At 54.3% G+C, this 26,752-nt stretch overlaps 1 protein-coding gene, 1 long non-coding RNA gene and 1 pseudogene across 5 annotated transcripts in view; 1 reads left to right on the forward strand and 2 right to left on the reverse strand.

Annotated features, from left to right (window-relative positions):
• Positions 1–26,752, reverse strand: part of IQSEC1 (IQ motif and Sec7 domain ArfGEF 1) — a 353,310-nt gene that overhangs the window by 211,679 nt on the left and 114,879 nt on the right. The window contains exon 2 of one of the 4 annotated variants that reach the window (XM_070237169.1): positions 23,747–23,776. The exons of the other annotated variants lie outside the window; for them this stretch is intronic. Within the exon in view, the coding sequence (XP_070093270.1) occupies positions 23,747–23,776 (30 nt within the window). The remainder of the gene's footprint in view (positions 1–23,746; positions 23,777–26,752) is intronic. 4 annotated transcript variants of the gene reach the window in all.
• Positions 5,910–20,298, forward strand: LOC138918012 (uncharacterized). The gene is made up of 2 exons (XR_011426789.1): positions 5,910–6,185; positions 19,900–20,298. It is a non-coding gene; the product is annotated as an uncharacterized lncRNA (long non-coding RNA).
• On the reverse strand, positions 11,736–14,302 carry LOC138918008 (serine/threonine-protein kinase MARK2 pseudogene; annotated as a pseudogene).

Consider the following 26,752-nt stretch of genomic DNA (forward strand, 5'->3'; position numbering starts at 1 on the left):
AGCAGTGTGTACGTCTCTGCCCAGGATCCAAACCCACGAACTCCAGGCTGCTGAAGGGGAGTGCCTGAACTTAACCACTACAGCCCCAGGATGGCCCCTCCTCAGGCTCTTTCTGCAGCCCAGCCAGACTCCAAGTCCGGGTTGCCCCAGCATGGTCATTACAGACGCAGCCCCGCCCTTGTGTTCATGCTTCCTCATCCTCGCAAAATCACCCACACGGATGGTTACACTGGGTCTCCTAAGGCACATGCACACAGCAGACGTGGCAGTGGTAGAAAGACAGAGAAGGGGAGCAGACAGACAGGAGGCACGGCTGCACGGTGCTGTACAAATTAGCAAGGACCCGAGGGCCTCAACGCTCACAATTTTAAAAAGGCTCCTGGATCTGGATCTGACTGGAGCAAGGAGGCCCGTTTGGCAATCAGTCCTGGGACAACTGGTGTCTGTATGGGAAAATGACCTTGGATCCCTACCTCACACCAGATCCCAAACCAATTCCAGGCACACTAAAGTCCTGCATTTGAAAGGGAAAACTGTAAAACTTAAGAATAATTGTCTACGTGGGACTATCTTTCCAAATTTGGGGTTGGGAATGACTTCTTAAACAAGAAACGAAAAGCTCACTAGACATAAAAAATCGGTAGATGTGACCGCAGGAAAATGAAGAACTACTTTTTACCAAAACACAGGTGAAAGGACAAACCACAAAGAGCAAGACTTTTGGAATATGCACAACCAGCAAAGGATTGGAACCCAGATACAGAGGGAACTCCTACACATCTGCAGGAAAGACAGAAGCAACGAGCCCAGTCTGCAGCAGGCACTTCTCAGAGGAGAGCACAGGCAGCAGAGAACAGGGGCAGAGATGCTCACCTGCACTGGTGTGCAAGGACACGCACATTCAGATCCCAGGGAGCTGTCATCTGAGGCCCCCCAGACTGGCCACAAGTGGGACATCTGACAGCACCAAGGGCTGGAGAGGGTACAGACCTCCCAGAACACAAGGGCAGTGCTGGTGCGGGTCAACTGCTCACCACTTAGAAAACCACTTTGGCGCTTTCTTCTTAGGCTCACAATTCACACACCTTCTAACCCTGCAAGCCCACCCCTAGCCTTACACAAGACACACACGAGAAGACGGCATAGCAGCATTGGTAATAATAGAAAAAAATCAAACGGAAATGACTCAAATACTCATGGAGAGGAATATGCAGAAATAATTTGTGGAATAGTCACAAAATTTATTTCACACCAGTAAAAGAAAAACGACAGCTACACACGACAGCATGGATAAAGCTTAGAAACTGAGAAATGTTGAGTGAAAAGCGCAAATCTGAGCAGTCCATGCACAGTATGGCAGTTTCAGAAAGCACAAGAACAAACAAACTATACTTCGCCTGGACATCCATAGTAAACCTGTGAGCAAGAGAATGACAGAGAAACAACACTCAGGACAGTGGTGACCTCCAGGGTGGGGCAAGATGCAAACACACAGACTCAAATCACTGAGAAGGTTCCAGTTCTGGAGTGAGTGGTGTGTTCACAGATGCCCATGATTTTACTATCCTTTATAATGTATAAGACCCACTCAAAATGGGAAAAACAAGGAGGAACACTGTGGATCCAGACAGATCCAGTATGATGTCCCTGTCACACAGCTCGCTGTGTTCACTTTGTGTCACAATGGGTACTCTGAGGTCTGTGGGGAGGTCAGACCAGGAGGCAGAAGGACTGAAAACTAAATGAGGGCATTCTTTCCCCTGGGCCTCAGTTTCTCTATAGGCAAAATAAGGGAGTGTAGCGGGAATGACAAACAGTTGGCATGCATAACGTAGGTCTCCCCTTCCTTACCCATTACAGACATTACTAATGGATTGCAGCACTCTCTAGTGCTGAGCATGTGTGTAGCTTTCGACTCCTTCTCAGCTCGGCACTGCAGGCTGCCAGGGATGGTGGATCAGAGATGGCACACTCAATGACACGTCCCCGCTGACCCAGAGAGTCCCTCCAGCTCTGGCCTGGGAGTTTTGAAGCCAGGCCGGCAGGCACCAGCACTCTGACAGGCAGTGCCTCTCAGGGAGCAGCCTGCCGGCCCTGGAGCCTGCCCTGGCCAGACTCTGGAGGTGGAACCTCAGCTTCTGCAGCGCCCTCCCTGGTGGCCTCCAGTCTCCTGGACCCCCTGCTGCCCGCCACACACCCCTCCAGCCCTCCATGCTCTCACGTGTCAAGGGTGGGAGGCAGGCTCACGTCTAGCCCTGCTGGTCGGCTTCACTGACTTGACAACAGCTCGACTGGCACAGAGGGCCGGGTGGGAGCTCACGTCACCCTCTACCCCAGGGGTACCGGCTTGCCCACGGTGCCCTGTCAACCAGCCTCCCCAAAGACTGATGGCATTCCTCCCACGCCCTGCTGGCTGGGGCCTCCAGGCCCGTCCTCCCTCCCCTCAGGGCTGCAGCTCGCAGAGTCCTCCTTGGTCCCACTGCCCAGCTCCTTCCTCCCCAGCGGGGTCCGCGTCCCCTCCTATAGACGGCCACATCACAGAGTTCAGCTTAGTTGTGGAGAACTTGTGTCTGCGGCCAGGTTCTGTGGCTGTCTGTCCCCCACTTAGGGGAGCCCCTCAGAGACCACCTCACAACTGGCGTGAAAATAAAAACAGCATTGGGAACAACAATTCTCGGAATCAGGGGACTTTCCCCAACGCTCTCTGCCTGGTGCACCTACCTCACGGCCAGTGAAGTCGGCAGTGAGGGACACACTTCACTCCCACAGTGACAACAAAGTCAGGGCCACAAAGGGGAGTGGCTTCCTGGAGTCACTGCCCACTGCCCCCTCCTGGGAGGCCGGGAAGCGTTTCTGCCTGAAACCCCTGTCCTGCTTGGACACGCCTCCCCCCAAGCCAGGGACCCCTGAGTGGCCACAGTCCCCAGTCCCCGAGCGGCGGGACTTGCCCTGTCTCTTCCCACCCTGCAGATTATTTCAGTAACAAGGTCATATCGAGAGACGTTACACCCAGGGACATGGTGTTTTTGGTGGCTCATCTCTCTTCCACTTTATTCATCTGATGAAATTTGGAATGACTGCTGGGGCTGCGTGCACAGGAAGTCTTGATTTACTAGAAAGAGCTGTGGCGGGTTCTTAGAAGACAAGGACAGGAACTTAAGGCATCTCAAGGTCTCCAAGGAGTAGAGTGGAGACAGAGCTGTCTCTGGCTGCTTCGTCCTGGAACACAGCGCCAGCACGCGCCTGCACGTGGCCTGCCTGGCCCCCGGCCGAGTCCGCCGCTGACGCCCACTGTGTAAGGGCCTGGAACCTGTTATGATCCTCACTGTCCATGGACTCGGAGGAGCAAACGCCACACACTACTTTTCACTTGCAAAGGCGCAGAAACAAGAATGCTTGGGTTCCCAGGAACACAGATGCCAGCTGTTCACTTCTGGTCCCGGCTCCTCCTGGCTCATCCCCTTCAAGCCTTGCAAACTTTGGGCACACTGCTTCTGGCTCTACGATCCCCGCCACACTCCCCCGGCAAGTTCCCCACCTGGACAGCTCCAACGCCTCCTCAAAACCCGCTCTGATGCCTCCTCCTCCAGGCAGTCTCCCTTGCCGTGCCCTGGCCTCTTTCATATACTCTTTTATCCTCTTTTATACTAGCTTGAATGATCACAGTGGGTTCAAATGCTGCTGCTTGCAGGTCTGTCTCCCCTGCCATGGGGTGGGTCTGTGGGAGCAGGGCTCATGGCTGTTCACCCACGTTACCCCCAGGCCCTCAGCACGGGCCCTGGTGATAGTGAGGATGGAGCAGGGCCTCAGAAAAGCATGAGCTACATACCTGAGCTCTGTCTTCACGGGACTTATAGTTTAGTGAGAGAGATCTAGTGGCCAAGAAGGGTTCAAGGTACTTTGAACACACGTCAGGCAACCCTTTCCTGAGTACTTCGCCTTTAAGCCGAGATCTCACTGGTGAGTAAATATAAACTGGGCAGAAAAGCGTATAAAGAACTTTCCAAGGAGAGAGAATAACAGACCACATGCTCAGTGAGCAGAGGCTGGGTTATGGTTGATAACAAATGAGACCCCAGATCTCAGGGGCCTACAATCAAGTCTTTCCATCTCTCATGCGATGTGTCCACATGGCCTTCCCTCCGGACCCAGGCCGCCAGTGAGGGCTCTATCTGGAATACTGTCACTGCCACAGAAGGAGGTGTGACCTGGTAAAGATCACACCGGTTCTTGGCTGTTCCTCAGTCCCTTTGCCCTGCCTGAGAGCAACAAGGGGCAGGGCCGCCCCATCCTCCAGGGAGGGAGGAGCCCCCACAAGGTCCCGGAGGGTGGGCAAGCCGACATCCAGTTCCACACCACGCGACAATTTTCCCAGGGGCAAAGGAAAACCACTGAATAAATTCTCCACTTGTAGCAAGTCACTCTGGCCACAGCGCGGAGAAGAACAGACTGGAAACGGGCAAGAGTGGATTTGGGGAGGAAAATTCGGAGGCCATTTCAGTTTTCCAGGGAAGAAAAGTACAGTCCTTTAGACGAGGGTCATGGCAGTGGAAACTGAGAGAAAGCAACAGATTTAGAAGATAGGAGGATCGAGTGAGGGGCCTAGGGGTGCAGAGACGAGTGACTATGTGCGGAAGGAACGGAGCAGGCCTGGCTTCTCACGTCTTACCAGCTGCGGGCTCCGGTCTTTTGGGCAGACCAGTGAGCCCTATTCTCTGTTTGTTCTGGGGCTCCCTGGGTTCTCCTAACAAAAAACAAGCATTAGTAAATAAAGGAGGGAACACACGGATTCGTAAGGCGATGAGCACTGAGTGAACTGACAAATGACGGACAGAGTGACCAGGGGAGTTAATTCATGTCCCTAGCTGCTCAAAGAACAAGGAGAAACTAGACTCAACCAGAAGAAAAGGGAAGTCCTCCCCACTGGGCATGCTCAGAGGGACCCCTCCCCCCCCCCCCAAGGCCTCAGGGTCTCCATTCCTCCAGGGAGCAGACCAATTTCAGCTGTGACAGAGAAGGAAGGGGTGGGCGGGGAGGAGCAGGGCAAGGAAAGGGAGGCGACACGGATGGTTCTGTGGAACCTCTGCCTCATCCTCTCCTCCCTCCACGTGGCCTCCCCGCGTCTCCCTTTCAGAGTCCACAGCTTGACCATCCGTGGTGGGCGGGCTTGGGAGTCACCAACACCCCAGGAGAGATTTTCTGTCGCGGCAGCACTGGGCAAGCTTGCAGGAGCTCAGCGCCCAGGGTCCGCACAGGCTCAGAGAGCCCCGGATCCTCCTCTACCCTGGGTGCCCCCGACGACCCGAAGGGGAAGGACTCGCATGAACAGCTGTGTCACTGTGGCCTCGTCTCAGCCCAGCCACCTCTGGAGCATCGAGGTCGCTTTCCGTGACGCACACAGGCTGCCTCACAGCTAGGGACGCACTCTAAGACAAAACCACAGGGTCTCAGAGCTGAGGGGGTCCAGGACCCCATTTTCCCCAGCGCCTTGCTTTGCAGATGAGAAAGCAGAAGCCCAGAGAGGGGAAGGAATTCCCTCGGGCCACACAGCGAGGGGCAGAGAGGGACTCGAAGCTAGCCTCCAGACAAAACTCATTTCCTTTGGAAGGTTCCTGGCGAGGCCCCGTCCCGGAACGGGAACAATTAACAGGCCTGAAAACTCAGAGTAGCGCACAGTAGGTGCGCAGTGGACACTCGTTAACTGAGTGAATATCATGGGACACAAAAAGCAGACCATGAAGCTGAGAGTGGCCCCCAAAGCCTGTCTTCCAACAGGAAGTCCCGTTCCTCTTTGGTGCCCGTTAAGTGGGGCTTGGAAAGCAGGGGGGGCGCAGGGAGAAGAGCGGCCATGAATTCTTTGTAAGGAGAGAACAATGGAGTGTGGGAAGCGGATACACCCCAGGAAACCAGGGACAAAGTGCTGGACCCTTGGCCCGGCTCTCCCAGGCCCCACACCATCTCCCGCCTAGGAAACGGGGAGCAGTTAGGGTTGGAATCTTGGGAGAAGAGAAGTTCCATTTCTGTTGGGCTCTGAGGGGCGATGATCCCAGCCTGTGACTGACTGGTGGTGGCCATTTGCTTTCGTAGACGGAAAGCCCACCTGAGAAGGACACCAGCACAGAGGGGAGGAAGCCGAGCCAAGAGGCTGGGAGAGACGATTCCTGCTGATGATATCCAGCACCCAGGTACAGCCTTGCCTGAAGCTATCTGCCTTCAGACTTCTTACTTACATAAATTATTCTCTCCTGCTTTGTTTAAGACACTTTGGGTTTTCTGTCACTGTCTATCAAAAAAATTCTGCCTGTTCCTTCCAGCTGGCTAAATGGAGCACTTTGGAACAGCAACAGAACTCAGAATCTAGGCTAGCTTTAGGGGATCACTTCCAGATAACATGCAGACTCCGGTCTAACCTGGAGATGGAAGTGGCCTCAAGCAATATCTATTGGGGGCCTGCTGCAGGCCTGGCTACTCACATTACCCAAATTCATCCTCATTTTAGAGGACAAGATTGAGGCTCAGAGAAGGCAGGTAACTGGGCTGTAGCGAGGACATGGGGAGCCAGACGGCAAACCCAGATTCTGCCCTTGCACTCTGGGAAGCTGCACCACATGGCTTGTCCATGTGACAGGGGCTGGGGTGCCCAGCGTCACGTGCGTGTGGTGGGAGAACCTGAGCCATAGTGGCTGTATGTGGCTTTCAGGAGGCGCCCAGAGGCCATCCGCACAGAAGGGAGGGAACCGGGCCCCAGCACCCCCGGCTGCCCCTGCCCGGTAGCCCTTTCTCTTGCTTTGCTTGGAAGAGCTGCGCTCATGCAACCACTCACAGGCCAGTGTCTGGCGCTGCTACAGGGAAGGCCCGGAGCCATCGCCGCCCACTGTACCTGGGCAACCTCCTTCCTTTGGGCCTTGGGGGACCCTATTCCCCACTTGCATAGCACAGGTCTTTTCCAGAACATGCAGAGAGCCTCACTCATTTTGGAACGGGACGTGGCCATAACTGCCCTTTCCGTGTCTCCCTGAAATGCAGCTCACGGCCGCCCAGGGCTGCCGCAGGAGAGACCAGGCTGACAGCCCATCCACAGCTCAGCACCTGAGGCCCCGAGAGGTGAGGGCAGCCTGCCGGGAAGCGCTGCTCACCAGGGACCTCCCACACCAGCTGAACAGGCTGTCGAGGCCCCAAGGGCCGGATGCAGTGCTCAGGCCAAAGTGACCCCAGAGGCTTCTTGACGGCTGGGGCCCTCAGGCAGTGGGGCGCGGGGCGTCTCCGAGGTGTCTGAGGGCCTGTGGTGTGCAGGTTCAGGGTGCGCAGAGAAGCAAGGCCAGAGGCCGACCCCAGAGCTGTTCACAATCCAAATACCGACGAGCCAGCCAGGCTGACGGAGAAGCACAGCTCAGGGGCTGTGTTCACAGGTGAAGGGCGGGGACAGGGCGGAGCCCATGTCTGCTGGGGACTAGCTAAGGACAGAAACTTTTAAACTGAGACTTGCAGGCTGTACAATTAGGTACGTGTTTGGCTGAAGTAACAGAAAACTCGACTAAGAGTGGCTTAAACTACAAGGCATCTAGATGTGAGAGACGGGAAGTCCAGAGGTGGTCTGGTGGCCCAGCAATGTCATCAGTGACTCAGATGCCACCCACCTCTCTATTCCACCATTAAGAGAATGTTAATGTCACTCCCTCATGATTGCAGCGTGGCTGCCTCCACTCCAGCCATCACATCTGCATACTCAGTGCTCAAGCAGGGAGCAAGGGGGCACCTTCCTCCCTTCCCATCTCTTTCTTTACAGGAAGGAAAATCTCTCACAGAAGCCCCCATAGACTTCTTCTAACATCTCATTGGCCAGACAAGTCCTTGCCCCGACCAATCACTAGGGGTTGGGGGCAGGTGGTTGCCATGACTGGCTTGGACCAACCATGATTTCTCCAAATTGAGCACCACAGGAAGAAGGAAGGGTGGGGTGGGCAGAAGCTGCTGTGTGAGCAACCAACTCGATCCTACCGTAAAGGAGAAGTGGACTAGGGAGCTGAGGTTGCAAGGACAAGGGGACAGGAGAGCAGGGTAGCAGCAGGCACAGAGGCACAGGGGTGCAGAGCGCGGGAGACGAGCCCGGTGTGTGAGCACAGTGCAGGTGGGGCAAGGTGGGCAGTGCCTCCCATTACGTTTGATGCCTGGAGCGAGGTAGACCCTGGGCAATAGGGAGCTACTGAGAGACGCTGAGCAAGTGAGTGAGTGCAGGCGCAGAAGGAACCCGCAGGTGTGCAGAGGGCCCTATGCTTCAGGAGCTGAGCAGAGCCTTCTGTGACCGGCAACAATGTTGCTAATGACCCCGAGGCCTCTGTGCAAATGACGATAACTGACAAGACGGAGTAAATACCACCCTAATTCATGAACTGGATAATGGCAGCAACCTGGTTCTGGACATTAGAACGCATACACAGCCGGGTCCTTTGGACAGCTAGGCTGGCACAGCTGTGACGCCCACACCTCACCTCTCCCATCTGCCCTGGGCCTTGGCACACCCCGCCAGATCCCCCCAAAACACAGCACAGGTGTTGTAGTTGACACAGGACGCCCCTGCCTCTGAGGGCGAGGTGACTGTGTCCCGGCTCACAGAGCAAAAGATGGAGGCTGGAAGCGGGTCAGGGGCTTGCCGCTGAACGGTGGGGCGGGATTTGAACCCAGAGCCTGTCTTTCCCACCCCACCATGCTGCTTTATGACCTCAGAGCCTGGACATTTGCTAACTGAGAACTCCTTCTCACCCCAGCACTCCCCCAGGGGGTGGGGCGGGGGGCGTGGAGGGCTCCTCCCTCTGCAATGCCCACCCACAGGACCCCACAGACGTGTCCTTCATTATGACACAGGGCCTCCCAAGCTGAGCATGAGGACCGCCCTGCAGCCGCAGGGACCACCGTCCACGGGTGACACGGGCAGGGGTACTGCGGGCGAGCCTCACAGTCTGGCCCGTGCCTGAGAGGCCAGCACCCCGATTAAGGCCCCCCCTGTGCACACAATCACATCCTGCAGTGGAGGGGCACCTGGGCTGAGGCTGGCCCGTTCTGGCCTTAAAGCGCACACTCTGGTCTCCTAGGGGGCTGACCTTTTTAATTAAATTACACATTTCCTACCCAACAGCCAAGCCCCTGCCCTGCTCCCTGTAGTCCTCGGCCTCTCAGCTTTTTCTCCTCTCCAGGACCAAGTTCTCAGCCTCAGGTCGAGGCCCATTCTGGAGACACACACTGTCCCTTCAGGTGTCAGCTTCAGTGCAACAGGCCCTGCCATCCCCATGTCCCTGCTTGGGGCCGGGGGGGCTCCTCACTGGCTCTGCAGACTCAGGAGCCAGGGAGGGAGGCGGCGGCTGGGCGGGGTCTGCCCACAGGACGGGGCAGGGGCGGGAGGACTCGCCCTTAAACCTCAGGGCAGAGGTCTCAGGCAGCAGGCTGCAGGGAGCCATGACCAGGGACCCAGCAGGTTCAGAATAAGTCGACTACACCAGCCGCCTCTGGGAAGCACGGCTGTCAGCGTGAGAGCAGAGGGTGCCGTGGGCCGGGACCGCCCCCCAGAGCGCGGGGGTGAGCTGAGGGCTCTGGAGTCAGGACCCTGGGGTGTGAAGCCGGCTCCACCGCAGGCCCAGTTACTAAGGCAACACGGCCTTCCCCTCTGTAAGGTGGGCATCTTGGAGTCGCTCTCTCCCGGGATGGGGACTAAATGAGGCGCAGGGAGGGCTCAGGAGGGGTCTGGGCTGGGCGCTGCCCCAGGCATGCTGTCAGAGCCACCGAGAGGACCGTCTGCTCAGCTGGGCTGGCCTGCCGTTTCCATCAAGGGCCAGAGGGGAAATATTCTAGGCTTCGAGGGACCTGTGGTCTGTGTCGCAACTGCTCGACTCCGCTGTTGTAGTGCAAAAGCATGGACAGTGGGCGGCTGGGGCTCTCCACCTGCTTTCTGGAGAGGGTCCAGGCCCTCGGACTCCCACTCTTACACGCTCGCGTTTCCAGTAGTGGGTGGGGCTGCGTTCTGATAAAACTAGCTGCCCATGAGGGCTGACCCCTGGTCCAGGAGGCTGGCTGGGGCGGGGGAGGGGGTTTACTCCCCTGAAGTTAAGGGCAGAGGGTCACATGTTCTGGAATCCACATCTCCTAGCCCCAAAGTGACAGGCAATTTGTAAATCCAGCCCCTGGGGGTCTTGCAGCTAAAACACCAGTGGAGGGGCCTCTGTTCTTGCTGGAACGACCTGGAAACTGAGTGGGGAATTCAGCCAAGTCACAGAAGCTCAGAGCAGGCCTCCTGGGATGCTGGGACCTGCCCCTCCTCACTGCCACTGACAAAGGAAAGGTCTTGGGCGGGGGACCGGAGGGCCTGCTGGATTACACTTGCCCCTCGTCAAGGAGCCGCTCTAGGTGACATGGGCACACGTGCTGTGCTGTTGAGCTCGTAGGAGGAGAAGGTCCTTCTGGGAGGGCTGGCTTTTGCGCTTTGAAGGAGGGTCTCCTGTGTGCCAAACACACAACCATCCGAGTCAGGTCTGGAAAGCCAGGCACAGAGCGGTCCGGAAAAGCTTCAGGTCACACAGCCACTAGCGGCAGAGCTGGGTTGTGACACAGACCTGATGCACAGGCCCATGCCCTCTCCACTCTCCCAGGAGCCATCGGGATCCCACACATCAGTGTCCCTCAGAGAGGATGGATATCGGAGCTGGCAGCCGGCCCTGTCTGCCAGACGCCATCAGAAGGACAGACATTCCCTGGGCACCCGTGGGGCAGCCAGTCACGCGCTGTCTGCAGTGCCCCAGGCTGCTGCCAGCCAGGACAGGGTGCCGGTGGCTGAGGCCCGGCTCTGCCCTGGGCCGAGTCGGAGTCCTTGCGCTCAGTTCTCCTCTCCGGGGGCTGGAATCAGCAGCTACTTCCCGAGGGTCCAGGAGGATGAAATGAGCTAAGACGGACGACGTCCTTGAGGCCACAGGGCACAGAGGGCGCTGGGGGCCGCTGCACCGGTTCATCTCTTCCTCTCCCCTTTGCCGGACGAGGAGGAGACCCGAGCGGCAGGGCTTGTCCCCATTCTTATCCCTGCCCGGCGGGACCTGTCCTCCGCCCTCCAGGGCGCCCTCATTCCCACCCTCGGCTGCTGGGACACTCGGCGAGGCTGGCTACTTCCTGAGGCCTCCACGCCTGACCACACCCCCCCTCGGACCCCCAGGATGCCTGGCTCCCTGTGAGCTCCCCTGGAACCTGGAGCTGGCCAAACGGCCCACCCCTCGATCAGGGCTCTTAGAGTGACTGTTCCATGCCACTGTCCTAAAAAGGAGCAGTCATCACAGTGGACAGGCCCAACGCCTGCGCTACAGTCAGAAACCTCAGCTGCACGTGGACGTGACTGAGGCCGTTTTGGGGGCCCACACCCTGCCACTCCTCTGACCCCCCAACAGGCTGGCCCACGGGGCTTGGTTACCCTATCTGGACCTCTTGGTTGTAGTCATAAAGGCCACAGGATCGGAAGTTTCCCTTGGTCCTTCTGAAAACCTTAGGTAGTGTTAGCGCGCGGTGGCTGCCTGTCTGCCCTGCACTGTGGCTCCCAGCCTTTTCCCCGTAGCGTTCGTCACGACAGTAATTCTAAGTCGTTTCCTCATTTAGTTGTTTTGATTACCTCCACGTGCTACATCACTACACGTTTCTCAAGCTGGAGCACGCACAGCCACAGTTCTCCGTAAGGAGGGCGCAAAACAGTGCATCTCTGACACATCTTTCTGCAGCATCAAGTTTATTACAAGACATGGAAAACCAAGGACTCATCGAGACCCGTCCGTCTTCCCACCAACGTGGAAGAAGAGCCAGAGAGGACGGGGAGGGAAGTTGTGCTCCGGGAAAAGCAGTCCAGGCTCTGAGGTTTCACCCCGGTGGGGCCGAGGGGCAGGCCTGCAGTGAGGGTAGCCTCTCCTCGTGTCCCCCAGGTGCCTCCAGGCCGTCCTCTAGGGTCACCGAGTGTTTGGACGCAATGCTTCAGAAGGCCACGGATGTGCCAGGTCCCCTTCTGAGTTGCATCCCTACAGAGAGCACGGCCGCAGTCGGCACAGCTCCGCCGGCCGCTGGACCAAGGCCTCAGGCCCGCACGTCCGTGCACACACGCGTGTCCTTGCACTGCTCCCACTCACAGCAGAAGGCGTCCACCTCGCACCGAATGCCCACCCCGCGGGGCCGGCTCCGCAGCGCAGCATCTCACTCTCTGTGTAGAATGCAGGGGTGCGGCTCGACGTCCCTCCATCAGTGGTTGGAACCTGCAGGGACCTCACCTGGGCCGCACCCTGTTCAGCTTGCCGTGCCAGATCTTGCTCGGCAGGCAACAGCACAGGCCTCGCAGCACCCTGAGGAGCCTCCGAGCGGCGCCCCCCCGGCCCTGGCTGCGGCCAGAGGGAGAGGCTGGGGCCCCCCCACTGGGCTGCCCAGCCTGCTGGGAGTCTCCTCGGCAGCTGCCCTCCCGGGCCCCACCGCTGGTGCTGGCGCTGGGGGTGGAGGGGACCAGGCTGGGGACCTGCAGCGGGGTTGTGCTGGGGGTGGCGGTGCCCGACTGCAGGCGGGGTAGGGCTCCGGCAGGCTCTGCGGCCTTCAGCCCTGGCTCCTGCTTCTCAGGCCGCTGACAGCCTGCCTCGCGGAGCCAGGTGGGCAGAACAGGCACACTGCCACCGCGTCTTCTGGGGCGCGCCGAGGCCCTCAGCTGCGCCGCCCAGGGTGGCAAAGAGCTGCAGCTGCTGGCCTCGGCGCAGGGGAGGGACCTCCCGGTGCTGGCGTGGCCATCCCCCTGGGGCTTGTGGGCCTTCAGGATCAGGAAGACGGCCATTGCATGGTTATACCTCCTTTTTCTGAGGGACTCCTGGATGTCACTCCACTGAAATCCCATTGTTATCATTGTCTCTGTCACCCAGGAGTCCCTCGTGTCACAAGGCAGCGGCCGATGTGGCCTCAGCTTCGGCCGGCCCCAGTTGACCCACGGGTCCCCCATCACCTCTTGTAAGGTCTTCCTCTTCCCGGGGTCGAGGGTCAGCATGCCTCTCAGCAGCTGCGCGCACTCGGGCGAGAGCAGCAGGGGCGGCGAGTAGGCCCCGCTGAGCACAATCCGCCGGATGGCGCTGAAGTCCTCCCCCTGGAAAGGCAGGGACCCGGTGAGCGTGACGTGCAGCAGCACGCCCAGGCTCCAGACGTCGGCTAGGGGGCCGTCGTAGGGCTCCAGCCGCATGACCTCGGGGGCCGCGTAGTAGATGGTGCCGCAGTACGTGCTCAGCGGCCGGCCGGACTCCAGGCTGCAGAGGCCGAAGTCGGCCAGCTTCGCGCTCCCCGCCGGGTCCAGGAGCACGTTCTCCAGCTTCAGGTCCCGGTGTACAACGCCCCGGCGGTGGCAGTACTGCAGAGCTGAGACGAGCTGCCGGAACCGGTCGCGTGCCTCCTCCTCTGTCAGGGGGCCGTGCTTCATCACGTGCTCGTGCATGTCGCCTCCGCTGACGAATTCCGTCACCAGGAACAGAGTGTCCTCCGTGTTGATGACCTCCAGCAGGCCCACGATGTGGGGGTGACGCAGTGTCTTCAAGCTGTGGACCTCACACAGAAGGTTCTTGGCAGTGGAGGCACTCTGCTCCTTCTTAGGGATGATCTTTATGGCCACCTCCGTCCCGGTGGGGATGTGCAGGGCCAGCTTCACCTTGCCGAAGGAGCCCTCGCCAAGGGTCCTCAGGACCCTGTAATCCTGAAGGCAGGTCTGCCTGCCAGCAGAGGTGTCCCCAAGGCCCGGAATCATGGTGACCTCCTATCTACACTAACTTATAACTCTAACTAACGAGGCTAACTACGCTTAGTAACTACAGGAACAAACAAAACGATACTATGCTAATACTAACAATACTAATGAGGCCACCTATGCTTCCTAACTATACTAAGTAGTACCACTAACTATCCCAAAGATACTAACTACACCCACAATACTAACTCTACTAACTGTACTAACAATACTAAAAAAATTTAAAGAAAACGCGAAAAAGAACAAAAAAACAAAGGAAAAACAAAAAAATGAGAAAACAACAAAGACAAATTGAGAAAAGGAAAAAATTAAAAAGTGAGAAAAATAAAAGAAAAATGAGACAAAACCAAAAAGAATTAAAAAATGAGAAGGGAGAACAAACAAAAATAAAAAACAAAACACAAATGAAAAAACAAAAAAGCAGTAAATAAAAAAATAAATAAACAAAATCGGGGGCAACAAAAACAGCGAAAACCAACTAACTGCACACCAACTCCACAGGTCACCAGATAAGCTTCCCGGGCTGCACGTGCCCCAAAGGCCGAGCCTAATATGAGTTTTTGTAAATTCCATCACAGTGGCTCTTTATGAGGTCAGAGCAGGACGTGCACCAGGCATGGCTGGGGTAGACTCCAGTGGTTTTCTTACTTTGTGGTCTCAAGACCCCTTTACTCTTAAAAAAAGGGACCCCAAAGAGCTTTTTATTTTTACGGGATATTAGAGAGTGATATTTACTTTGTTAGAAATTAAAATCTGTAGGCTGCTTCAGTGGCCTTTTCATTTCTAATTTAAAAATCAAAACTTATTAAAGTTTTGGCTTCTAAAGACCTCAAAATATCTACACTTAAAATATTCAATTCCTTTTCCTTAAACTCTGATTAGTCTCAAAATGGTCCTACGACTTAACTGATATTATAACACTATAGGAAAACGTTCTGTCCCGTAAGGCATGAGAAGGGACGTCATTAACGTTCACAAAGCTGAGCGGAAGAGAGCTTTTAGCATATTTGCCCCAGTAAGATCATGAGCTGACTTCTCACCAGGAACCTTGGAGGCCAGAGGGCGTGGGTTGATGTGCTCAAAGTGCTGAAGGAAAAAATAATCCCACCAAGAATCCTACATCTGGCAACACTGTCCTTCAAACATGAGGGAGGAATTAAGACGCCCCCATAGAATCCACGGCTGGGAGAGTGCGCTACACCAGACCCGCCTCCAATGAAGGGAGCCCTGCAGGCTGAAACGAGAGGACGCTGGACAGCAGCTCAGCGCCTTACGAGGAAATTACATCTCTGGTCAAAGTAAGTAGGTGGACGATTATAAAAGCTGACACTATTGTGACTTTGGTTCGTAGCTCCACTTTTTGTTTTCTCCATTAAGAGACTAAAGGATTAAAAAAACCAATTATTAATATATGGTTTTGGACATACAATGCCTAGAGATGTAATTTTGAAACGTTAATAACTGAAATGAGGTGGAGTCCGAGCTGTGTAGGAGCTACATTTCTGTACGTTACTGAAGCGAAGGTGGTATAAATTGACATTAGAGTGTTATAACTTTAGGATGTTAAGTGTGATGCCATGGTAACCAGAGAGAAAAAAGGTATAGAATAGACACAAAAGAAAATGAAAAGGTAACTAAAATGTTTCCCTACCAAAAATCAACTAAATGTGAAAGGAGACAGTCATGCAGGAATGACAAAAAAAGCTGTAAGGCATATAGAAAACAAACCACAAAATGACAGAGGTAAGTCCCTCCTTGTCAGGAATTCCTTTAAACGTAAAGGCATTAAACACTCCAATCAGAGCACAGACTGGCAGAATGGACAGAAAAACATTATCCCACTATTTTCTGTCTACAAGACTCTCTTTAGAGCCTACAGTGGAAAAAGGTGAACATGAGAGACTGGAAAAAGATAGTCCACACTAATAGTAACCAAAAGAGACCTGGGGTTCCTATCCTAACAGGAGAGCAAATGGACTTTCAGTCGAAAAAGGTTCTAAGAGACGAAGAAGTTGGAGCCGTCACTGCCCCACTCTCAATAACGGGGACGACACTAGGCAGAACGTCAGTGAGGAAACAGAGGGCTTGAACCATGCAGTAAACCAACTAGATCAACAGACAGACACGGGACACTGCCCAACGAAGAGGACGCATTCCGCTCAAGTGGACGTGGGACACTCTACAGGGTACACCGTATCTTAGGCCCCAGTTTAAATCTCAATAGATTTTAAGAGGTAGAGATCATACAAAGTATCTTTTCCAACCACCATGGGATGGAGTTAGAAAGTAGGAACAGAAGGAAAAGTGGAAAATTCACAAATTTGTGGAAAGTAAACAATCCGCTCTTAAAAAACCAATGTGTCCAAGAAGAAATCACAAGGGAAGTTATAGAATAGTTTAGAGATGAAGGAAAATGAAACACAACATATCAAAACTTATGGGAAACAACAAAGCAGTGCTAAGGGGGAAATTTACAGCTATAAACACTTACATTAAAAAACAAGAAAGATCTCAAACAAACAACCTAACTTGATGCAACTTAAGGAACTAGAAAAAGAAGAACAAACCAAACCCAAAGCTAGCAGAAGGAAGGAAAGAAGAAAGCGTAGGGCAGAGACAAGTACAACAGAGAACAGAAAAACAACAGAGAAAAGCAACAAAACCAAAAGTCGGTTCTTTGAAAAGATGGACAAAATTGACAAACCATTAGCTAGACTGACTAAGAAAAAAAGAGAAAATTCAAATTATTAGACCCAGAAATGAAAGTGGGGACATTACTACTGACTTTACAGAAATAACAAGAATTATTAGAGAGTGCTATGAACAACAGTACTCTAACAAATGGGATAACCTAGATGAAATGGACAAATTTGTAGAAATACACATCCTCCCAGGACTCACAAAGCAGAAAATCGGAACAGACTTTTAACTAGTCAGGAGATCGAATCAGGGATCATAAACCTCTCCACAAAAACACCTCTGGACCTGCGGGCTTCACTGGCGAATTCTACCAAACACTTGAAGGAGAACCAACATCAATCCTTCTCAAAGTATTCCCAAAAATTCAGGGAAAAGAACACTTCTTAACTCATTCTATGGGGCCAGCATTGCCTTGATACCCCCCAAATATCTCTGGCCCATCTTCTAGACAGTCACCGGAGGGTTTTTCTAAAATATCTAGCCAGATGGGTTCTTTGCCCAGTGACTTGAATCCGGATCCGACAAGATAACTCTACTTTCCGTGTGAAGAGAGGACCAGCAGTGCCCCCAGAATCAGGCTGAACACATATGGACGCCTTCCAAGGGCCTCAGCCCACCATGGTTGTCCACAGAGCAGACTGGACGCAGCTGAAGGGAATATTAGTGACCTGAAAGACCACCCAGAGAAGACGGCTCAGGATGCAGCACAGACAGCCAAGGAGACGGAAACGTAAAAGACAGAAGTCCGGTGAACCTGAATCAGAATCCCAGGGCAGAGAAGGGAGGATGGAAGAGAGTAAAATGGGACCCTGCCCAAGCTGGGGCTAGCTCTTGCTTCTCAAGCAAAATGGGCTTCTCCAACCCTCCCTCAGGATTCCAAGGAGGGGTCTCCAGAGACTGTGGCGGAGAGAGGAGAAAGGAAAGAGGGCAGCGGATGTGACCTGAACGCTGCCGCATGTCACCCACTGCCTCATCTTCAGCCTCATTTCACAGGTCCCTTGGCGGTGAGGCTGAGATCTCTGCTCCCATTTCATTGTGGGGCAGATAGTCACCGTATTTCATTGGTATTCACAACCTTAGTGGGTAGCTCGAAAACATGCACACAGTAGGGGCTCAATAGAGACTGTTGATTGAGTGTGAGATCTGAGGCTCGGAGAGTTCAGTGTCTGGTCCATGGTGACACAGAGGGTAAGACAAGGAGAAAGGATTTGAATTCAGAATTATCGGAACCCGGTGCCTCCATTCCTTCCACTCCGTGGTGCTGAAAAATGTTTGCTCGCCTCCCAGGGCCACCTGCTCAGCCCTTAGTCCAGCCCCTCCGGACACGGCTGCAGGAGAAGGCCCCCAAGCCATCTCTGACTTGGGGCCAGCTCTCATTCTGTCCTGGAGGCTGAGAGTTCAGCTCTGTTTACCTGGCACAGCAAACGTCCCCAGTCTCATCTGCCACCTTCAGCAATTTTCATACTTCTTTGCGCACAAAATAAACTGCACGTTCTCATTTTGGGTTTGGGGAAAAAAGGCCTGGTTAATTACAAAGGCTGTCTTGCCTCAGTGCGGAGTGAGGGGAGATGTTCCCAGGAAAACGAACTAATCTCGGCTAATGGCTTTCACTCCCACATCTTGGTCCCCATTAGGACGACGGCTGTAGCTGAGCCCACCTTCTCCAGAAGCAGCTCCCCTGCTCCTCAGACAAGCAGTCCTCAGATTTCACCGGCTGCTGCCAGCCCTGGGCCACTTGTTGCTGCCTCTGAAAACACCGGTCAACGTTTCAGAATCCCGCACAGGGGAGGCGACCCACAAGGGACCGCTTCATTCGCTGTTTTTCTGAGGATCATCACCTCGCACTTGGGAAGTGGGCATAGCCTGACCCCGGACACGGAGAGGCCACATGCTGAGGCTGCCTGTTAGAATTGTTAACGATTCAGATCCCCAGGTCCCACCCAGGACCTGCCCAGGTCAGACACGATGAGGGTGGGCCTGGAAATCTGTATTTTCAACAAGCAGCACAGGCGATTCTGACTTGGAAAGGCTTTGGCGTGGACGTCCCGGCTCTGCCCCTGAAGCCGCATCGTCCTGGGGGGGCTGCTCCGTATTTCTCAGCCTTGAGCTCCCAGAACTGAAAACATGGGGCAGTGACAATGACAGCTCTCTTGAGGGGGTAGGGCTGGTTGTGCAGATGAGGTGAGGCCCGACCCACAGTGAACACTCATGCAGTGGGACTTATTGATAAATAAATGGAAAGCGACAGGATACACTGGAGTATACGAGGAAGCCGTTTGGGGTAAAACTAATTCGGCCCGACCTTGTTTTTCCAAAAGCGCCTGACGTGGCCTGTTGAGCACGCATTGTCCACCTGCTTTAAACATTTCCCATGTCCCAAAGACAAGAATGAGGCCCTTAAAGACAGGGATGTAGCTTCCCCCTATGTTGGTGTTTCTTTCAGGATAAGCATCTCTTCCTGGAAACCGAGGATTAGTTACTGACCTGCTGTGCTCACCTTGTGACCACTGAGCTCCGTGTGAGCAAAGCAAAGTGACAGTAGTAAAAGGGACATTCCCGTCATATGTGACGTATGCTCTTTGTTTCAAGACTGTATATGACCACTCTGTACACCCCCACTTTGCTGCCCTTCCCTCCTCGGGGAAGGAAGGCTCTGGGCTACAGTCCTCAGACCTGGCTCCTAATCGACTCACCCCAATTTTTTTTTTTTTTTTTTAAGATTTTATTTTTTCCTTTTTCTCCCCAAAGCCCCCCGGTACATAGTTGTGTATTCTTCGTTGTGGGTTCCTCTAGTTGTGGCATGTGGGACGCTGCCTCAGCGTGGTCTGACGAGCAGTGCCATGTCCGCGCCCAGGATTCGAACCGACGAAACACTGGGCCGCCTGCAGCAGAGCACGCGAACTTAACCACTCGGCCACGGGGCCAGCCCCTCGACTCACCCCAATTTTGGTTTATAGACTGATTATGGATTGTCTGCATCAATGTTATTTATATTAGTGCACATGGCAGAGTTCATCTCAAGGGGTTGATGAGAGCCAGGAGGAACGGAAGATAATGGTTTTACCCCGCAGAAAGCCCTGGCATCTTACATACAGTGTCAGCAGTCTCCTGGCCCTCCACGCAGCTATCCATCCTTTCCAGACTCCAAACTCCGCACACCTCTTCTCTGCCCACGGCCCCAACACAAATCTTTAGAAGATTGAAAGTTGGGGGCCTCCAGAGCCTCCCTCAGAACGCAGTGAAGAGCAGACACCTGCTCCTGGGGACACGAGCAAAGTCCTGTGTTTGCAAAATGGTCACAAAGGAGTCATTTTGAAACTGAGAATGAAGGAGTTAAAACTTCCCTGGATTAGGGTGACATCCTGTGCCCAGGAGGCTGAGGTGGGAAACAAAGTAACCAAGTCTCTGCGCCTGTTTTGCAGACCAGCAGGAGGACGCTGATAAGAGAGCAGCTTGCTGACAGCGCCCCCCCCTGCCCCCCGCCGCCGCCTGCCCAGGCTGGACTAGACGTCACACAGGAGCGGGGAGAAGCTGAAAGGACTAATGGTAACCTTGGACGTCACGACTAAAATCCACCACAGGCAACACGCAGAACCCCCCCAGTTTGCACACGCGAACCACGAGGGAACATGAATGTCACGCCTGCACAGAGGACCTTAGAACGTCAGCCCCCAAGGCCACAGGGATGCTCCCCCTCCCCTCGGTAAAGGCCCCAGTAAGAACCCTGGCTCGTTGCTTTTTGGGGAGTTCAAGATCACAGCGTTAGCTGCCAGTTCTCCCTGCTCAGGACTTTGTAATAAAATTCCTGCTTTCTTCCACCACACCCGGCGTCAGAGATGGGCTTGTTGTGCGATGGTGAGCAAACCCACTTCGGGCTCAGTAGCAGTTTCATTTGTGGAAAATGAACACATCTGATCTTGCACACGTTTCACCTTGGGGGAACCGTGCACACGAAGTCACAAGCAGGCTCCTCCTGTTTGTACAAAGCGATCCCTGCTGCTCCGGGCAGCCGAGGCACCAACCAGGAAGGTGGCAGCTGGGATCACTTGAGTCTAAGGAAAGTGACCTGAGCAAGCAGGGACCCTCGGGTAGAGGTGGGGTCCAGGAGGGGCTCTCAGGGCTCATCCCCTTCGGGTTTAGCAAAGACCACCAGCTCTCGGCGCCCATCAGTACCTTAGTGAGCCAAGCTAATGGAGTCCAGACATGGCCTTTCTGAGTCATCAAACGCCGCCCCTGCTGCCCACTCTGTTTACAAGGGTTTGTTGTGGAAGGAGGGACAAGGGACGCTCTCCACTGAGCAGGGTGAATGGTCCACTTTTCTTTTTCCTGCCAGTTTATGGCCTGAAAATATTGAGGAGTCCTGAATCCAGTTAGACAGACATTCATTTGCGCCTGTTCTGTGCAAGACATCGTGCCTGGGGTTCCTTGCTTATCAAGTAGAATTCCTTCCACTGATGTCATCACAGGACCAGGCACAGAATTTGTCACCCCAAAATATGCCTCTTTGGCATAAGGGCTATTTTGGGCTGATGATTATTAAACAAAAGAAAAAGGCAAATTTACACTTGTAAGAGAAATCTCCATTTGTAAGGGTGCCTCTCTCTCTGTGCCAGGAAGGGGAGGACGACTAAACCTCTAGACACTCTTATCAATGGAGAAGGCAATGACTGAAGTCCGCATGACATCTTCACCCGGTTTCCTGTACTTCTCCCATATCCTCTCTCACTGACCCCATCTTAACAGCAGGAACTTAAAGCCATTTTTCAGGGGCCGTGAGCCACCCAGGAGCATGTGGAGAAGAGGAAATTTTGATCTGCTAATCGAAACTCATCCTGCCAGCCCTTCCACATACCAGCCCTGCTCCCTTACACCTCCCCCCGTACCTTGGATGGCGAGACGTTTGTGAGGCCTCCTGTCTCCTTGCTGATGGACTGTGCAATAAAGCCTTCTGCCCTCAAAGCCTGGTGTGCCACGGTGTCGGATCCTATGTGCACCGGGTGGCGAGCCCTTGCTCTCTAACACTAAGGCCCACTGGTGCCTGCTCTGTGCCTGGTGGGTGTCAGCCCCACCCAGAGACGACCCAGAGGCCTCAGCCCAGGTCACTTACTCTGCCTGGGGGAACAAGACAAGTGCTCAAGTCACTGGGACACAAAGCAGAATGAACTTGCATATCAAAAGCAAGCACAGAAAGCCACTGAGCACAAACCAGGGAAGAGCACTCCAGTCGTGGCCCCTGCAACGCTCAGGGAGGCAGCAGCTCGGGGGACCCTGAGAAAGGTGTGGGGCCTGCTGAGCAGTATGTCACCAACTAGTGACCCCAAGGAACTCACGAGTGGATTTGGATATTTTAACTCTTTTTCCAAATTGTTCTTTTCCTTTTTTACATTAAGGTGATGCAAACACCAACCTCCCTGAACCGGACCAGGCCTCACCATGAGAGCTCCGCCTGTGACCTTTGCCTTATTTTAGTGCTAAGATCTCTCCAAGAGGAGCTTAGGCCTCATTCCTGTAACCTGCAGTGTATGTGGAAGCAGGTTTCCAACTGAGCCAGCAAGAGGATTCCCACCTCTCCCTTTTGAACATTCATTCCCCATCCCAAATAAAAGGCCCTGCTCCCCGGTGTTCGGGTACGCTGAGACTCTGGAAATGACTCCTCATGGTCTCCTATTGGCTGCAAGTACACTTTACTTTCTGAGATGAGTGGCTCTGGTGGAGGGTCTGATTTAACTTGCCAGGAGGGAACCCACTCCGGTTTTGGTGACAGAGGGGTGGAGGAAACAGCGCAGTCACACAGAGAAGCCAGAAGACAGCAGGGAATCACGGGACGCGTGTAGAGGATGAGTGGCACAACTGGGCGGGTGCAGCAGAGGAGCAGGAGTGGAAACGGGGCTGCATAGGCGGGTGTCCAGCTGAGGGGCCCCTATGAGAGCCGCAGCGACAGCACTATGGCACCGAGAGAAGCAGAGCGGGCTGGCACCGAGAGAAGCAGGGCGGGCCACCGTCAGCGTTGAGGTGCGGAATAACCCCGGGGGCCCTGAGAGGGCAGAGGTGCTGTGGGAGACACTGATGGACGTGGGGCTCCCTTAAGGAAAGAGACCTCGTAGACACTCTTACCGAGATAACAGATTCTGCAGTTGTCCAGTAGGTAGTGACTGGAAGCACGAGGGTGGGAGCAGCCCGCCAGGCGTCAGATCCTGAGCAAAGGGAAGGCCTTTATATGTGTGCCCCGTGCCCATGCTCGTGCACAGAGGATGTGATGTGTGACTGAGGGCCGACACCCACATCCACAGCTCTCTGGGGCTGAAACACAGAGCCTGGCACGGGGCAGAGACACAGCCGAGGCCTGACAACAGCATCTGAAAGTCCTAGCAATGTTTCCTACCACGACTCCTAAAGGTCTCTGGACCCGTCCCTCCCCAGGAGTCCACACAGTACAGGGGTTCTTCAGACCGGGGACAATTGAACTCAGCCTCCTCTGCTTGGACTTACGGCAGGGTTCTTTCTTGCCCAGCTCCTCGTCTCCACGCGTCCTGCTGAGAACCATTTGGCTGGAGCTGGGAGCACATGTTCCACATTGCACGCCAGACCCCTCTGGTATTCCGAAGCCAGTCCTTATTCTCACCACACAGGTCCCTGCACATGCTGTTCCACCCACTGAAATGTCTTCCCCACCCTTCCCCTGCTCGGAAAATCATTCTCCTCCTTCCGGGCTCAGTTTCGATGTCATCTGCCTTGAAAACACTTTCCTGACAACACGCCACACAGAACCCTGAGAGGGGGGTTGTGGGACGGCCCTCCAGCTCTCTTCAGGGCCGAAATCTCGCCACCACTTGGGTTCCTTCATCCTACACACATCTCCCAGTGCCCATTCAAGGGAGGAACCTGGTGGAGAGCCGGTCCCTGTCCCTCCGTCACACGTCCCAGAGACCCAGGGGCTCTCTGAGCTGAGAAGCTTCTGGTCCTAGATGGATCACAGCCTGGACAAACGGCACACCACCACCAGCCCTTGACTGGAAGGAACAACCACCAAGCCTGGGTGACCTCCGTGAAGGTCATGCTAGAACCAGGAAAGGTTTCACTCTCGTTCCAGGACACTGAGCCAGAAGACAGAGCACAGCCACGGCCCCTGGGCACAGGCCAGGACCAGGAGCAGTGGGGGCAGGGCTCTGAGCTGCGAGACCCCGTCAGGGAGAATCAAAGCGCATGGTTCCGATGAGCCGCCCGCCCCCAGGACGCAGCCGCACGGACAGAGGCTGACGACACACACACCTGACACTCCGGGAGCCCGCTCCTTCAGACCTGCAACGAGAGAGAACACACACTTAGAGTGCGGGTGCCCTCTGGGACAGGACACCCCCACGAGGACACGAGATGTGCAGACCCGTGAGGCCCCAGCTACCCTGGGACCCCTCCCCAGCCTCAGCGCACTGCCCCAGGCCCAGCCCCCAGGGTCTCACATCCCGTTCCTTTGACCTGGGACTCTCCCCGGAAAGCAGCCTCCTCCTGGATGCTTTGAGGCTCCTCTCCAAGCCCCTCCACTGCCTGGCACCGCGACTGAAACTGTTTTCCCAGGATCTGAACATCCCAGGAGTCGAGAGCAACCCCAGAGGGAGGGCCTGTGGCTCTGGAACTCTGTGCCCCAGGCTCTGGGAGGCAGCAACTGAATGAATGAATGAATGAATGAATGGATGGATGGATGAGTGGGGGCGGTGCGGCCGGCCTCACGCATCCCCTATTTGGTATTTGCAGCATGTTTCCCCACTACCAGCTCTATTTTCAAGTACCCAGAAATCAATTACACTGCTTCACAAAGGAGACAAGGCTGAATGTCAAGAAACTGGACAAAATTAGATCGTATCACACACACTTGAACTTTCGCGGAGACTGCGAAATACACGGCACCCACCGCCAGCGACGCCTTCCCTCTCTGAACCAGAGGAAAGGGACTCTGGGATTAAACTGCATGTCGCCAACGGCTAAAGCCACAGTGGGACTTCCTGGGCCTGAAGGAGCAAAGGGCTTCGAGCAAGCACATTCGGGAATCTAACCCCTGGACGTCCCAAGTTGCTTTTTATTGCCAGAGAAATAAAAACACACTTAACCCAAAGTTGGCCGAATTTCTCTTGGTAAGCTGCCTTTTCAGTGATTGTACAAACTAGCTGCACGGCCCCATCAGCACAGAAAGCCCAGGGGACAGCTTCTCCCACCGAACCACCTCTGCTGATGGCAGGAGGCCGTCCTGGGCCCTCTCCCTACGTCTGCTGTGTCAGTGACAGTGTTCCTCAGGTCGTCTTTCAGGCTAATTGACAGTCCGGCGCAGGGTGGTTGCTCCAGGATGCGACAAAGCAGTTGTCAGCTATCTTGAAGGCTGCAGCTGTCCACAGCTCTCGCCACAGCTACACAAGGCCTGCCAGGGCCACAGCCGCCTCCTGTCTCACCACAGGTGTGAAATTGGAAATAACACTGATGACGATGACGATGAGTGACACTCCTCACGTGCCAAATCCTGAGCTGGGCCCTGACGCGTGTTAGTAATGATTTTCAGGGCAACCTGGCAGGTCCAGCATGGTCCTCGCTGTGTAAAGAGGGACCAAGGCTCCTGGAGGCTGCGTAACTGCCACGGTCACATGACTAGCCGGCTCCGAGGCCCATTCTGAACCCAGATTTGCCAACTCTACCCACTGCCCGCTACACCATGCTCCTGTCACCCCCGCAACAGCCAGCGAGCAAACCAGCCTCTGTCCCTCCTGTTAGAAGTCAAGACAGAGGTTACTTGAGGGCAGTGACGGAAGGGGGCCATGGGGGGCTTGTGAGTGCTGATAATATTGGGCTCCTGATCCGACTACTGGCTACCCAGGTGCAATACTGTGATTTATGAGAAATAAATATTTGGTCATTCAGATGACGAAAATATATTTCTTACATATATTCGGTCTTCCTCTGTGGTTCCTGGCTTACAATTCCCAAAGCCCTTTGCATTTCCTGAGAGATAAGAGCAATGGGAGCATCTTTTGTTAGAATATTGGGTCTCTGGTCCTCCAATCCTGAAATTGCTTCAGAGCCATAAAGGTGAAATGGGTGTCTCGTTATTGATGACAAGCCCCTTTCCACCACAGCTGGCTTTATGTTAATGAGGTGACTTTTGGAAGGCACCTAAGGATGAGGGTTGGTTGCCAGGGAAACTGACCCTGATTAGAGAGTTGGAATTTTCAGTCCCACCCCCTGATTTCTGGGAGGGGAGGGAGCTGGAGGTTGCATCAATCACCAATGGCCAATGAGTCAATCAATCAGGCCTACACAATGAAGACTCCATAAAAACCCAAAACCCCGAAGAGGTTTGGAGACCCTCCAGGTTGGTGAACTAGAACAGTTCCACGGGCTACCTGCCCAGCCCCAAACTCCACGAGGACAGAAGCTCCTTGTCAGGGACCTCGCCATGTGTATCTGCATCTGGCTGTTGATTTGTATCTTAAGATCTTATGTAATAAACCAGTAATCTAGTGAGTAAACTGGTTTCCCGAGTCCTGTGAGCCACTCTAGCAAAGTAATCAAACCCAAAGAGGGGCTCATGCCCACCTCTGATTTATTTCTTTTTGTCAGAAGCACAGGTGAAACCTGGGCTTGCGACTGGCATCTGAAGTGGAGGCAGCCTGGTGGGACTGAGCCCTCCGCCTGTGGCATCTGATGCTGGCTCCAGCAGAGAGGGTCAGAATTGAGTGGAATTGTCAGGGAATTTTCAAGTGTCAGTGAATTGCTTGGTGATGTAGGAACACTTCCCCCCCAAACACATGTCAGAATTGGGTACCAGAATCTTTACCAGGTGAGCTCACAGAGTGAAAACTCACTCTGTGCACACTTAGGACATAAGCAGTCTTCAGGGTGTGCTCTAGTCTTTAAAAAAGTTGAAGAAAAAATGAAAGGGGAAAGGAGGAAGGGGGATAGATAAGATTAGCTATGAGCTGATAATTGTTGAAGTTGGGCACATGGGGAGGGGGTGGTCATTATACTGTTTTGCCTACTTTTGTGAATATCTGAAATTTTCCACAAGAAAAAGTTGAAAAAACACAAGAGTGAGTGAATTTGGATGCATGCACTACTGGGCTCCTGCTGAGTGGCGGGTGGGGAGCGGTCATACGATGCTCTATGTCTTCTCTGAGGGGTGTCTGATCAGATCCGTGGTCACGATCACGGCACCCCTTCTCTGGGTGACATCAGAGCATCTGATCAAAGCCATGGACCCCACTCCAGAAAAAACACACTCGACTGCAACTCCAG

Source organism: Equus caballus, chromosome 16 (genome assembly GCF_041296265.1).
Source record: "Equus caballus isolate H_3958 breed thoroughbred chromosome 16, TB-T2T, whole genome shotgun sequence".
In the NCBI taxonomy this organism is placed as follows: Eukaryota; Metazoa; Chordata; class Mammalia; order Perissodactyla; family Equidae; genus Equus; species Equus caballus.